Source organism: Tiliqua scincoides, chromosome 14, assembly GCF_035046505.1.
Source record: "Tiliqua scincoides isolate rTilSci1 chromosome 14, rTilSci1.hap2, whole genome shotgun sequence".
Taxonomy (NCBI): domain Eukaryota; kingdom Metazoa; phylum Chordata; class Lepidosauria; order Squamata; family Scincidae; genus Tiliqua; species Tiliqua scincoides.
The window spans coordinates 1900744-1916090 of NC_089834.1; the positions used below are offsets into that span (position 1 = coordinate 1900744).

Below are 15347 nucleotides of genomic sequence, written 5' to 3' on the forward strand. Positions count from 1 at the left end.
ATTTTGCCTAGCGATCTACTGGTAGATCGCGATCCACCTATTGAGCACCCCTGATTTAGTGTTTCTCAAACTGTGGTGGGTCTCAAACTAGGTGGGCTGTGAGCCAATTTCAGGTGGGTCCCCATTCATTTTAATTTTAATCTGTTAGACTTTATGCTACCATGGGATGTGACTGCATCTGGGGAAATGTGACAGATCTGTACTTTTAACAGGCTACTATGTATATGCTTTTAACCATAATAGTCAATGGGACTTATTCCTGGGTAAGGGCCCAATCCTGTCCAACTTTCCAGCACTGGTGCAGCCGCAATGCAGCCCCAAGATAAGGGAACAAATGTTGCCATACCTTGAGAAGGCCTCTGTGACTGCCTCCCCACCACAGGATGCAGCGTAGCCCCATTGGTACAACTGCACCGGCACTGGAAAATTGGATAGGATTGGGCCCTAAGTGTGGGTAGGACTGCAGCCTAGGATTGTTAAAACACTTTCTGTTTGATGATGATGTCATTTCTGGCCATGACATCACTTCCGGTGGATCCTGACAGATTCTCATTCTAAAAAGTGGGTCCTGGTGCTAAAAGTTTGAAAACCAGTGCACTATATTATTAAATTTTAAACTATATTACATATAAGTTATTAATTCCAAGCAGGCTCTGTGCTGCCTGCTCCCAGGGAAAAGGAGGACATTTAAGTTCTTTTCAAGACATGAGGACAAAGAGGACATGTCCTGGAAAAGGGGTGCTCCTCCACGCTTTCTTTTGCAACCTCTTCCAAGTGTCATGCCCAGGTTAGGCTCTTGGGGGGCAGCTCTCCCTCATCATGAACTTTGGGTTGCAATCCTATGCACAGCTTTCCTGGGAGTAAGCCTCAATGAACACAGTGGAACTTAAGGCCCAATCCTATCCAACTTTCCAGCACTGGTGCAGCTGCAATGCGACTCTGAGGCACGGGAACAAACATCCCCTTACCTAGTGGAGACCTCTATAACTACCTTTCCACCAAAGGATGCAGCGCACACCCCATTGACACAGCTACACCAGTACTGGAACATCGGATAGGATTTGGCCCTTATTTCTTGGTGGACAGGCATAGGGTTGAGCTGTTGTGTAGCAAAGTAGCTTTGCGCACAGTTACCTTCGAAGTTGGTAGGATGACAAGCGTACATATTTGTGGCTAATTTGAGGGCCTTGCTAAGTGGAATGACAATGAATTCCTACGTTCCTTTGTTCTGCACACTTTGGTTGCAACTCTTGCACATTACCCGGGGCCCAATCCTATCCATCTTTCCAGCAGTGATGCAGCCATGCCAATGTGGCATGTGCTGCATCCTGACATGGGGAAGCACTCAGCATCCTCAAGGGAAGGGGACATTTGTTTCCTTTCCTTGGGGCTGCATTTGTGCTGGAAAGTTGAATAGGATTGGGCCCTAAGTGCCACTGAACACAAAGGGACTGAGGGCCCAATCCTATCCAAATTTCCAGCACTGGTGCAGTTGCAATGCAGAACCTGAGATAAGGGGACAAACATTCCTTTACCTTGAGAAGGCCTCTGTGACTGCCCCCAACACATAATGCAGCACATGCCCCATGGGGACAGCTGCACGGCACTGGCGAGTTGGATAGGATCGGGGCCCTGAGCCTGGCAGGGGGTGCCTCTGTCACTGCCTCCCCAGGACAGGATGCACTGCATGCTCCACTGGCATGGCTGTGCTGGCACTGGGAAATTGGATAGGATGGGGCCCTGAAGCTGCCATCCTGTCCACACCTACCTGGGAGCAAACTCCATCAACTATCATGGGGCTTACTTCTGAGTTGACCTGCCTAGGCTGGGGCTCTGGGGCTGCCGTCCTTGGCACGCTTTCCTGGGAGAATTCCACTGAACCCCATGGGACTCCCTTCTGCATAGGGTGGGGCTGCCAGAGGGCAGTGCCATGCAGGGCTTGGATCCCCAACCAGAAGCCCCTCGTATGAAGCATCCTGTCCAGGGCTCAGCAAAGGTCAGGCTCGTTCAGCTCCAACCCCGCCCAAAGCCTGCGCTTGTGAAATGAAAACCCGGAAACGCGGCCCTGGGCGCGTCTTCTACCGTTTTCAAGTCTATGCTTCCCCGCCGCGCCAGTGGAGGGGGCGGGGACACCCGGAGGGGCGGGGCGAGCCGAGGCCGTACGGCTGGAAGGTCAGGCAAGATGGCAGCGCCCGCGGCGGCTGCTGGCGGGCGAGTGCTGGGGGGCTGCCAGGGGCGGCGGCGGCTGCTGCGGCTCCTGCTGGGCCGGGGCCTGTGCGGCCGGGCGGGGCGCCCGGACGGCAGCGGCGAGGGGAATGCGCACTTCGGTTTCCAGACCGTGTCCGAGGCGGAGAAGGAGGAGAAGGGTGAGAAGGACGCCCCCCCCCGCGGGGTAGTGGGTGATGATGATCAGTTCATCATCATCGTCATCATTGACCTGAAACAGAAGGGGCTGCACTTGTGAAGGTGTCTTAAAGAATAAAACATCCCTGCAAGGGGAAAGCTAGCTCTTCAGGGTCCCTGCAAGCAGACAGCCAGCTCCTCGGGGAGCAGTTGAGGCTCTCCTTTCTTGTCTCTCCTTCTCTTTCATAGACTTGAAAGACAAGAAACTGTACCCCTAGAAACCATATTTGTGAATACTCTGTGTGCCTTAAAGAATAAAACAACATCCCCAAACCAGCATCTCGGGGACCTACAAGTAGAAAACTCGAGCCCCAGGGAGCAAACAAGGTTCTCCTTTGTCTCTCTCTGTTTTGTAGAACTGAAAGAGAAGGGATTGTACCACTTCAGACCACAGGAGGTGGTACATACATATTGGCAACCTTCAGCCTCTAAAGACTATGGTATCGTGCTCTGAAAGGTGGTTCTGGCACAGCGTCTAGTGTGGCTGAAAAGGCCAATCCGGGAGTGACAATCCCTTGCACACTGGGAGCAAGTGCAGTCTGTCCCTGGCCTGTCTCCCTGGCTATGGGCCTTCCTTCTTTGCCTCTTAGCCTCAGACTGTTGGCAAAGTGTCTCTTCAAACTGGGAAAGGCCATGCTGCACAGCCTGCCTCCAAGCGGGCCGCTCAGAGGCCAGGGCTTCCCACCTGTTGAGGTCCACTCCTAAGGCCTTCAGATCCCTCTTGCAGATGTCCTTGTATCGCAGCTGTGGTCTACCTGTAGGGCGCTTTCCTTGCACGAGTTCACCATAGAGGAGATCCTCTGGGATCCGCCCATCATCCATTCTCACGACATGACCGAGCCAACGCAGGCGTCTCTGTTTCAGCAGTGAATACATGCTAGGGATTCCAGCACGTTCCAGGACTGTGTTGTTTGGAACTTTGTCCTGCCAGGTGATGCCGAGGATGTGTCGGAGGCAGCGCATGTGGAAAGCGCTCAGTTTCCTCTCCTGTTGTGAGCGAAGAGTCCATGACAGGAGGTCCATGGACAGGAGTCCATGACAGGAGGTGGTAGTATCTGTGAATGCTCCATGTGTCTTAAAGAATAAGACAAGATCCCTGCAAGTAGAAAACTAATACCTCACAGAGCAGACAACTCCCTCCTGTCTGTCTTTCTCTCAGCTGGGATTGTGTGTACTTAATGCTGTGTTAAAACAGATGTGGTGGTGCAACAGGTGCCTCTTGTAATGACATAATTTGCACTTGCTCCTCTGTGTCAAAAATTGTCTGTCATTTGACTCAGATAAACTTGGAAGGCAACTTCATGTGCCCACCTTCATGTGCTGGGCTCTGCTAACCCCCACCCCTGGAATTATGCTCTCTTCTACCAAACTGTGCCCCTATCATCCACCACCATCATCAGAGTAGGCAGCCAGAAGGTTTTCTCCTTGTCCCAGGAGGACTAGAGAGGAAGGAAGGAAGAGAGAATGGTGAGAAGGGGGAAGAGAAATGGTGAGCATCAGATTAGAGGAGTATTTTGGGGGAGGGGACAGGAAAGTTGAGATCAGAGGCCCTTCACCTACTTGACCATCAATGGCAATGGTGGAGTTCTGATGCACCATTGTGGGGGGAGGGGGTTCCAGTGCAGGGCTTTGACTGGAAACCCAGCAGCCTTGTGCCGGGATAAAAGGACAGATAGAAAAAGGAGTCGGGGTCTGAAGCTAGCCCAGGCTTCTCTTCCAGCCATCAGACTTCACGGGTCTCTTCAAACAATGATGCCTTTGCATGCTGTGCAAATGTGGTTCACACATTTAGTAGTATCTGTGCAACCGGTGTGTTCCAGAATTACATAAGCCAAAAAGCTTGTTCTCTGCTCAGGGAAGCCTAGCCTGACAATGGGAGAGATGCTACAATAGTGGTTCCCAAACTGTGAACCATGCCTCCTTGGAGAGCCACGGAAATCAACCAGGGGAGCTGCAGAATCCTGGCAAAAAATCTCCCACCCTAAACAATGTATAGGATTATAGCCATAATGGGGATCTGTGACCAATGGCCCAGTAGGTCAAGGGAGCTGCCAGTCAAAAAAGTTTGGGAGCCACTGCACAAGGGGATTTGGGAGGAATAGAAACATAGTAATAAGAAGCAGGTTTCTGTCAGAGATGAGGACTGCAGGGCTGAGCCAAAGATGTCACAGAAGATCGGGGTGTTGATGGCTGCCAACCACTTACAGTGACCCTTCATTATCAGTGGCAGTTTCATTCCTGAAATCCCTGAGGATAACAGGCTCCATGGATGCTGGAGTCCTAATGGAGGCAGGGTCGCAGTGCCACAATAACTTATCCAGAAGTCATGCCTGGTCCACAGCCTCCCCACCTCCTCAGAAGCCCTCCAGGATACGACTTGTTTCTTGTTCAGTTCAGTAAAGTAGACTTTGTTCTTGTTTCTTGTTCTTGAAACAAGACCTTGCTCTTGTTTCGTCTTCAATTCAGTAAAGTAGACCTCAAAAGCCCAGCTGGTTCAGTGAAGCCTTTGTGCCCAGGATGCAGGGATGCAAAGAAAGCCTGGCTGGATCACACCAAGGTCCATCTAGTCCAGCACTGTTTCCCAGAGCGACCCCAGCCAGATGCCTCCAGAAAGTCTCTAAGCAGGAAATGAAGGCAATCTGCCTCTCCAGCTACTGCTGCCCTGCAGTGAGTGTTCAGTGGCACACAGCCTCTGTAACTAGAAAGACCAGGGAAACTGCCCAAATCTTACTATGTTTTTCTTTGGTCTTGGCTTTAAATCCTTTTCAGTGTATCATGTTTTTGAAAATGTGGCGGAGAAGTATGACCTCATGAATGACTCAATGTCCCTGGGGATCCACCGGCTGTGGAAGGACATCCTCCTGCGTCAGATGAACCCTTACCCTGGAACCCAGTTGCTGGATGTGGCTGGAGGGACAGGTAATGCTTAGGCATGTGAAGAATCGGAAGGCAGAGCGTTGGAGCTGCACTTCCTGAGTGTGCCAAACGCTTCAGGTAGACGTAGTCCCTAGAGCAAACCTGTCAGATCTTGGGATCCCCACTGGAAAGCTGGCCAGGATTGGGCCCTCAGACTCTTAGCCATAACTCTTACCCACTACAGTAGCTCTCAGATGGAGGTTTGGCTCGAGTTTCAAAGCACATGCCATTTGAGGTAGCTTCTCTTACGTGGTCCTTGGTTTTCTGAGGTTGGAGAGTAGCAAAGCTTTTCCCCTAAGTTCTGGGCAGTGTGTAAAATATGCAGCATGAAGCCTGTTTACCGACTCCCAGTTTTAATTGGCTGTCAAGGCAGACATCCATCTTTAGTTCCTGAATTTTTTTTCTAGGGTGCAGAGTCTTTAATCTGTTCACTGGTTTATCCTCCTGAAAAAGAATATTATACAAGCAAACTGGAAGGAGGGCAGTTGCATCAAGCCAGCCATATCTGGCTAGTGGAATGAAACTGGGGGTGACAGTGAGAACAAGAAATGCTACCTTCTATTCTTAAGACCAGGAACTGGAATGGTCCAATGGAATTCATTGGTCCAGAAGTTTTTGAACTCTGCTGAAGTGAGCCTCTGGAGGGCGAAGGGATCACACAGACAAAGAAGAACAGTAGTCTTACAACCCAGTCCTGTTTGCTTATAGTGCTGGTGCAGCAGCCTTGGTATGTCACAAATGTGCCATAAAGCATGTTTGCAGCACCATATAAGTAAGGAGCACTGGTGGGAAGGCCTGTGCTGTCCTTCTGGTGCTGGATCTGGAGCTGCGGCCAGTGGCACTGGTGAGTACAGCGCCAAGTGGCACAGGGGGAAAGACGGAACAGAGGCAGACGTGGTTCAGGCTTGGAGGGGCAGGATTGGCAATGCTAGTGCACGCTGAATCTTGTTCCCCCTCCGAGGCCTGGAAGCCCAACACGGGATTTATGAACCACCTCCTCCCTGAAACTTGCGCCAGCAATTTAGGTGGCACAGATCCAGTTGGGCAGGCTGGAGCTTGACACAGGGAAAGGGGGGGGGGGAATCCCCTTACCTCCAGCCTGCTCCTAAGCTGCACTGGATGCAGCATGAGCAGGTAAGAGTTATGGATAAGAGACTCACAGTAGTTGAAAATGAATGGTGGGAGTTCTGCTGCAGCATCCCAGCTGTTTGATGTTCGTCGTGAGCCCATGGGATGGTGGAGGCCACAATTCTTAACGAATAAATACGCAAACACTTGCCGTCCTTTTTCTGTATTCTTTAAAAAGATTTAAATTTCCAGGGAAAATCCCACATGTTGCATCTTCCTTTCGAAACAAACGCAGGTGACATCGCCTTTCGCTTTATCAATTATGTTCGTTCCCAGCGGGAGCATCAAGTCCAGCAGAAGCTGAAATCCCATCAGAATCTATCATGGCAGGAAATTTCCAGCCTTTATCAGGAAGAGGCGCATCAGTCCCTGGGGGGCTCCCGTGTGGTGATCTGCGACATTAACCAGAAGATGCTGAAGGTTGGGAAGCAGAAATCGCAGCGCCTGGGCTACTCAGAAGGTGACGGGCTTGCTTTTGAGCAAGGGGATTTAAGCCAGGGTGCGGGTTTTGTGTGGATGTAGCAACTAATTGTTCACTGGCCATGTTTTCAGCGTGCCTTGGCTTGTGCATAGGTATGAGAACATTTTGTTGCTGTTCGTGCCAGAGGAGAGAGTGTTGGAGCCTTTGCTTCTGTGTCAGCTTTAGAGAAAGAAGCTGACTTGGGGTCAAATCCTATTTTCCAGCACCAGTGCAGCCATGCCAGTGGGGCATGCACTGCATCCTGCAGTGAGGGGGCAATCATGGAGCCGTTCTCCAGGTAAGGGAACATTTGTTCCCTTCCTCAAGGCTGCATTGTGGCTGTGCCGACATAGGAAAGTTGGATAGAATTGGGCCCTACTACAGTTGTACGTGCATGAACATTATAGGGCTGTACTGGGAGGCAGATGTGATTTTGTTGGCCTCCAGTTGCATAACCCTAGTATCTAAAAACCAAGGACTGAACATTCCTGTGCATTCCTCATTAAAGGAGCTGCAGACATCTCTACAAGTAAGTTTTTTTTTAAGAAGCATCAGTTATTTTATTGGGTAAATAATCAGCAGAGATAAAATTCACCAGAGTGGGCCTGGGCACTCAAGCAGACTCTGTGCATGATCCAGTAATTCAGCACATCATTACTAGGGAAGAAACCCCATTGTGCTTGGCAGGATGTAACCAGCATAAACATGCATAGGATTAGGCTGCACATGAATTTGAAAGGTAAGAGGCTGCCATGCCATCGTCACCTCTGCTTCTTCTAGCTTGCTAAAAATGCTCTTCTTAAAACAAACCCACAGGTTCATTGTGTAATTGTGGAACCTGTTGAGTGAATAGCTGGATAAGAAGCACAGCTGTTTCTCTCCAACAGGGTTGTGCTGCTCTGGAGGGGCTGTTGGTGTTCAGGCCAAACCCCCAAACAACTGGAAATTGATAAGTGCAGATTCATACTGAAAGCTTTTTTGCAAGCTGGAAGTCTAGATCATCACAGACCTAAAGCACTCCTGTTCACGTCCCACCCAGTAGCTGGCTGCCCTGTAATTTGCAACAGGGAGCTTTACTTTGCAGCTATGGATACTGCTGCTTTTGTAGTGGCTCTTAACACTTTGAGTAGGTGCAGAACCTCATGCAGAGGAGAGGCATATAATTTGCTTTATGTCTCCCATCCATCTGAAAATCTGTCTGTGTGCACATCTGGTTGTCTTCCCTGTGTTGAATTTTAGACTTTAAGCTTCATGGGGCAGAGAGCTGGCCTTTTACTTCGTAAAGGCTTCATGTATTGGTGTAATACACACAATGCACACAATAAATGTACATATATTGCATCTAATAATCATTCCTATAGTCCCAGAAAGCAGGAATTTCTTACCTGAGAATTCCAGTTCTGGGAAAGGGAGGGTAGCATTCCTACAGTTAGTTCCCAGCAGTAGAAATGCCAGCCCTTTCTTCCCAGAGAATGTATGCTATCTTCACACAGAAGCCTGTCTGTTAGAAGGGAGCCTTTCTCCTTGAGGCTGTAGCATTGAGAAATTTCTTCTCGATTCCTTCAAAGGCTTATCCTGGGTGGTTGGGAATGCTGAGGAGCTTCCCTTCAACGATGACAGTTTTGATGTTTATACCATTGCCTTTGGAATCCGAAATGTCACTCGGATTGACCAGGTGAGCACAGATACCATTGGTTGGAATTTGGTTTGGCTCTTCTAGTAACTTAACACCTACCTGCGAAGTGGTCAGAAAAACTTTTTTCCCCTCAGAATTTATGGTGGTTTTATATTAATTCAGGGTGCTGATTTCAAAAGTGGCCTCTGTTTTGCCTTCTAGTTTCACAGATGTGGCACAGCCTCATTAGGAAATGGTTCAAGCAGCTTCCTCACAACAAAGTTGCTTGAACCATTCAGTAATGAGGTTATTTTATGCCAATAAAGGTGGAATGAATGAATGAATGAATGAATGAGTAATGAGGTTATGCCATACTCCCAAAACCAGAGCCATTCGGGCAAAACTGATGCCATTTTTTTGAATCTGCGCCCCAAAAGTACCCAGGAATAAGTCGAATAAGACAGCAAGATGTGTGTTGACCTGTGTCATTTGCTGTACTGGATCAGCTCCAAAGGGCTGCCTATCCCAGCAAGAGCAATCAGATGCCTGCAGGAGTTCAGAAGCAGGATGCATAGAGAAGGGTCTTTCCATTGCATGTCCCTGGTATTTGGTATACCTTTGGCCGTTTGTTATGGCAGGTAACTGGTCTTTCCAGTTACAGAGGCTGTGTGCCACTGAACAGTCACTGCAGGGCAGCAGTAGCTGGAGAGGCAGATTGCCTTCATTTCCTGCTTAGAGACTTTCTGGAGGCATCTGGCTGGGGTCGCTCTGGGAAACATTGCTGGACTAGATGGACCTTGGTGTGATCCAGCCAGACTTTCTTTGCATCCTGGGCACAAAGGCTTCACTGAACCAGCTAGGCTTTTGAGGTCTACTTTACTGAATTGAAGAAGAAACAAGAGTCAAGGCCTTGAGAACCTGGTGCCAAAGAGATGGGGCAAAAGATGGCTTCCATTTGCAAGCAAATCGGGGTGCCAGAATAAGGTTCTGCTGTGCCCCTCCACCCTGCATTCTGCCAAATGCCAACCCAAATGACTCAAATCTGTTGGCCATTTTGATGCCACCCACAAAATGGCTGGTCTGTCCTGGAAATAAAAAAGCTCTCCCTGACTGAGAATGTGGCTGATGTTTTGTTTGACCCAACAAAAACTTGGCCACAAGAATCCACATTTTGAGCTGGGCAGCAAATGAAGCAAGGCACCAAGACTCTGCCCACCACATGTTCATTTTGCATCTATCTCATTCCAGGCGCTTCAGGAGGCCTACAGAGTCCTGAAACCTGGAGGGCGATTTCTCTGTCTGGAATTCAGCCAAGTCAACAATGCCCTTCTTTCCAGGTTGGATTGGGCCCTTCTGTTGTCTTCCACCTTCTTGAGCAAATATTTACCCAATACTGTGAGAAGTTCTGAAGCCTCAAGAAAACTCCTGGAGAGGAAAACTCTTAAGGAGCTCTGTCTACACCCCTCTCCCTAGGTAGGGCAGAGCACCCCCCTCTTCCCTTTGGAGGAATCCATCTCAGGTTAGCCTTGCCTCTCTTCCCAAGGGCACAGGTCTCCTAAAAGCTTGAGGAAGCCAGGAGACAAAAACAAAACAATGAAATGGGGGATACCCCAGACCTATTTGATTGTGGCTAGTGAATGCCAGTCCAAAGAGGAAAATCCTGCAGCTCTTTAGGCTTAGATCTGAGTGGGCATCTAGGGGAAGGGAGGGTGGGACAGCCCCCCAAGAAGGTCTGTGGACACCACCTGTTTTGCCTTGGTGCCCTTGACAAAGAAGTTGTTTCAGAAACTTTGGAAGAAATTCTAAGCTACCAAAGACAAATCAGTTTAGGGACTGTCTAGACTGAAGGTTGCCAACCATCAAGTAGTTCTGAGGAGCCTGTATTCACCTGCAACTTTTCCTTCTCATAGCCTCTACGACCTGTACAGCTTTCAGGTCATACCTGTGCTAGGTGAGGTTATAGCTGGCGATTGGAAGTCCTATCAATATCTTGTAGAGAGCATCAGGCGCTTTCCTGCCCAGGTAAGAAACACGCTTAACGGGGATTAGGTCCCATTGATATTAATGTGGGGGAAATGGACAGGCTCAGGTTACACAAGAAGAATCCATTCTTCTCCTGCTTTTCTTCTTTCACAAGACTTGAAGGGACACATAGAGGGTTTCCAGGCACAGACTTAGACAGGCTTAACTTTGAGTTGCTGTGTCTGCCTCAGACCAGCCTGTGGTGTTGCAATTTAACTTCATCACTGGACACCAACATCTCTGTTGCTGCATTTCAGGAGGAATTCAAGGAGATGATTGAAGACGCCAACTTCTTGCAGGTGAAATATCAAAACCTGAGTTCAGGCATCGTTGCTCTGCATTCTGGCTTCAAGTTGTGACCTTCGTCTTAAGTGCATTTAGGGGGGAAAAAAAGACCTGAAAGGTGAACAAAGCTTCCTGATGGTGAAATTCAAATACTACCATGTTGTCAAAGCAAACTTAAGTAACTTACAGCCCAATTCTAATATGGGCTTGCACTGGTGCAGTGATCACTGTACCATTCTAGCTGTTGCAAACGTGTGCATTTGTGACAGCTTGTGAGTAGGCAACACCTGTAGGAAGGCCTGTGCTGAATTCAGCCCAATGGCTGCCGGAGCAGGCAAGCACTGTGCTGGGTGGCAGAGGGATGGGCAGAATGGAGGTGGGGAGGGGGTATTTCAGGTCAATGAAGGGGGCAATTCAAATGCGGTAGGGGGTGAGGAAGGCGGAGGAGGCCTCTGCTGTATCTCAGTCCATGTCTTGGGCCTGAAAGCTAAATTGCTGTTGCAAGTCCCTTTAGCCTGAGAAGACCTCCAGTCTGCCCAGTTGCAGTGCTGGATATGAGGTGGGCCCTGCAGCCCTGCTGCACCAGTGCTGAATAGGATTGAGCTGCTAATCTCCAAGTTTTAAGTCATAGAAAAGCCATGATTTTTCTGTTGCATTCTTTAGTGCTGTGGCTATTTACAGTATCTGTTCATCTTTCCAGGTACCACCAAGAGCTTGTGTTAATCACTCCTAACCTTGGTCTTCATTGATATCCATAAAAATCATGGGATCAAAAAGCTGAAGCACAAAAGAACTTCAGCCATACTCCAGCCTCACCTGTGTTGCCATCGCATGAAGGGCTCTCGGTTGAGGACCGTGTGGGAAAGGAGACAAATGCAGCCTTCTAATGAAAAATCTTTGTTTCATCTACCTTTCAGTAACCTCCAGTGAGATTACGTGGTATATTTATTAAAAACCTTCAGATTTTCAGCCTTTTTTCATTAAATTATGGAACATGAGGGGCTAAAGCAAGCTGCAGGTAGTTGAAATAGATGCAGTCATCAAGCTGGGCTGCCTGAAGGCCTGAGGCCATGTCAGTCTGTTCTGTGCTGAGATGCAGGCTGATAATAGCCATCTCTCCTTAATGAGTACTCACATTCTGGCATACATGGGGTGTTGCAAAAATTCACAAGAGTGAAACTGAGCCACAACTTGTCAGGATAAGCTATAGGGCAGAAGTGAGTCTGGGCACTCTGCTATACAGATTCACCGGGTGTTGAGAATTTAAGACATTCTGCCATGGTTCTTGGTAGGCTGAGAAGTTGCTGTTGTGACTGGCCATCTTTTGTAGTGCAGCTGTGCACTGCATGGTCTAGGAAATTCCTGACTTGCTCCAAGAGAAAAGCTTGCTAGAATGTTTTATGCCTGGAGCTGTCCTGGCCATATCCAGCCCAACATATCTGGAGCAGTGGTGTAACCGTGTGTGCACACACCTTCCTGCTGCCTCCACTCTCCCTCCCCCAACCTCTTCTTCCTGTTGCATTGAAGCAACTGCTGGGCTGGGTCATTTTTGCTGCAGACAAGATTGCACAGCCCTGCAGCTACAAATATTTTTCCATTATGAAAATTCTTAAGAGTCATATAAAATTCACAAGTGCTTTGGCCCAAGCCTGGACAGCTTGTCCCTTCAGGGGCTGAGTTCAGCAGAAGTTAGAGCCAGTTTTCTTTTTACTGCAGCCAGGGAAGAATCAGGCACATGCTGAAGTATCTTATACTGATCCAAAGTGTTGGGATACTGACCCCTCCCTGCATTCAGCTGCCTGTGCTGAAATAGCAGGCCATAGGTGGAGTGGATCCGGTTTCATTTAAGAGTAGCTGCCTACTTAAGCCTGGTGCTGCTATTTCTCAACCCTCTCTAGGCCCACCTGTGGTTTTGCAAGGCAGTCTTAGCTAACTGCTGCATCCTTGCCACACCTACCTCATGGCAGAGCCACTGCTGGCTGAACTGGTGCACAAACCAACAAATTGCAGCTGCCAATATGTGAAGATAATACAGCATGTCCATCCTCTGGCACACTGGGCTGCCCCTCCTGACAGCCTGGGCTTTTGTGTCTCTGTTGAAGTGTTGTTAGCAGCCAAGTTCTCAGCTGTTGCTAAGACATACAAGGATTAATGCAGCCAATCCAAAAGCAGCAAAAACCAAGATGCTTCTGTGCTCCTTGGAAGCAGGCAAGTCTCTTTTCAGTGTGGATGCTGCTGCCCTCCATCAATTAGGAGACATTCTTGCACCTTCCCAGAGAAAGAAATGCCACTGTTAACAGGGTTCTCTAGCTGGTTCAAGCTTAGCCCTCAGTACAAATTTAAGCAAGAAAAGGCTGAACTTTACCTTCTCCAAGCTGAGGTTACAGTCTGGACATTAACCCATTTCTACCTGGCCCACAAGTGTACACATTTGGTTCCTGTTGCATATATGCAGTGTTGGGCAGAAATGCTTTAAGTATTTGTATACAATTTGAATAAGGCGCCAAGCATCTTTTTCCCCAATTGAATTCACAGAGAATGCAAAGTACTTAACAGTGAGGAACCTCTGCTGATTTGAGTGCAATCTAGGAAAATCAGAGCTGACTTGTAAGGCTTAGAGAGTCCGGATTTGACCAGCCAACTGCAGGGTTAATACTGAAAAGCAGTTTAAATATGAGGCTTCTATTACAAGCATTTTTGGAATTCTTTGAATGCATTTGACACAGTCCCTCACCAAAGATACCGGGTAGATAGGACTCCTTAGTCTGAGAAGGCAGATCATCGGAGAGAAGGAAAACTCTGATCCCAAACCTCCACTGTCTTGTGGCTACATCCAGTTATAGAAAAGGCTTCAGGAGTCAACCTTGAAGCAAAATCCAGAGCTGGAGTCAATAAGGCAGTTCATGGCTGAAAAGTCACATTCTGGCAACTCCTGTGACGCTGCTGGAACCAACCGTATTGGCTTCTGCCTTTCCATTGGACCATTTCAGTGACGTGGAGAGGGGGGATTTGCTGCATGCGTAACAGTCTATCCTCCATATCTACCTTACCCAGGCTTCGCGCACTGGAGAGGACACTGTTCCGGAACCACTATTCAGAATTAAGGGGCAGGTCCTCATGGACTAGGAACTAGCAGAACAGGAAACGAAGTGGTGCGCGTTATTTTCACAAAAGAAAGGTGAAAAGTGGTATCAATCTTGGGACTAGCGGTTTTCAGTTTGTACATAAATAACCTCAAATTATGGATAAGCAAGAAGGTAGCCAAGTTTTTCAGATGACACCAGACTTTTCAGGGGGGTGAAATCTAGAATGGATCCACAGAAATTTTCCACACTGGGGAAATGGGGGGCAAGATGGCAAATATATTTGTATGTTAACTAAGTGTAAAATGATGCGCACTGGGAAAAATTTTATCTGCCACAATACCAGAACCAGGGGACATCCACTAAAAGTGATAGGAAAGTCAACAGAAAGAAAAGGTTTTTACCTAGCCCATAATCTGTGGAACTCCTTACCACAACACATTGTGATGGCTCCTGCTCTAGGTGCCTTCCAAAGGGGAGTGGTCAGAATTACAGAGGAAAAGTCTCATACTACAAGCCATGCAACCTCCAGATCATAGAGGGAGCGAAGCTCTAAATGCTAGGTGCAAGAGAGTGGCAACAAGTCCCTTGTTTTGAGTGCTCCCTGAGCCATCTGGTGGGCCACAGTGAGACACAGAAAGTTGGACTAGACCCAACAGAGTTGCTCTTCTGTCCTTAAGCAGTGGCATCTTACATTCCTTGCAGCTGGCCACCACAGGTCCACCATGGCAGTAGTAAGAGATTACAGGTTGTATGGATTCATGGCCCTTGAAGCAGTTAACCTACAAAAGCAACAAATGCTGCACAGGCAGTCTGACTACATAAGCAAGCGGTCTGGTCTAGAGGGTAGAGCCTCCATTTGCCTGAAGATAACATCCGAAGGTCGCCAGTTCGAGGCCACTGGCACCATGTGACCTTGAAGCAGCTATTCCATCTGCTCTGAGCATGGAAGGATGGAGGCCAGAATGTGAAACCAGATCAAGAAAGTAACACCTGAATGTTGTGCTTCTTGTAAGATAGAACATTCTTTCAAATTGTAAAAATCCCTTCGGGGATTTAATAAGCCTGCCTATGTAAACCGCATTGAATAGTCTTGAAGACCAAGAAAGGCGGTATATAAATACCGGTATTATTATTATTAAGAATGTAGAAATCATGGAACATGACAGGAGTATTTTTAGAAGTGACATTACCACCAGTATGATTGTGGCATATTGATCACAAGGCATTTGCTAGAATGTGCCTCTCATTTCAGGATTGCCCTCTTCAGATTCTACAGTGCATCACACTTCCGGACACTGAGCACTCATGCTCAGTTTGGCCTCAGAGCCAAACTGCACATTGCACTTGGCTTCTTTTTAATCACAGAAAATGGTAGCTGAATTGCAGCAAGAGCCCCATCTGCCTGCCACAGACAAGTTCCAGCCCAGTAGGA

At 48.3% G+C, this 15347-nt stretch overlaps 1 protein-coding gene across 1 annotated transcript; it reads left to right on the forward strand.

Moving 5' to 3' along the window:
• The first annotated feature begins 2167 nt into the window (after nt 1-2167).
• COQ5 (coenzyme Q5, methyltransferase) lies at nt 2168-11798 on the forward strand. Its single transcript, XM_066609953.1, has 8 exons — nt 2168-2366; nt 5173-5322; nt 6683-6907; nt 8476-8582; nt 9771-9859; nt 10433-10544; nt 10802-10947; nt 11530-11798. The coding sequence occupies exons 1-7, from the start codon at nt 2183-2185 to the stop codon at nt 10901-10903; spliced, it is 969 nt and encodes a 322-aa protein (XP_066466050.1). The 5' UTR covers nt 2168-2182; the 3' UTR covers nt 10904-10947; nt 11530-11798.
• The last annotated feature ends 3549 nt before the right edge of the window (nt 11799-15347 follow it).

Bases quoted from the DNA above. Each gene is read 5' to 3' on its own strand.
- COQ5 (XM_066609953.1), top strand. From the start codon at position 2,183: ATGGCAGCGCCCGCGGCGGCTGCTGGCGGGCGAGTGCTGGGGGGCTGC. The intron at 5,323-6,682 runs GTAATGCTTAGG...AAACAAACGCAG, and splicing joins GGATGTGGCTGGAGGGACAG to GTGACATCGCCTTTCGCTTT. The intron at 10,545-10,801 runs GTAAGAAACACG...GCTGCATTTCAG, and splicing joins TCAGGCGCTTTCCTGCCCAG to GAGGAATTCAAGGAGATGAT.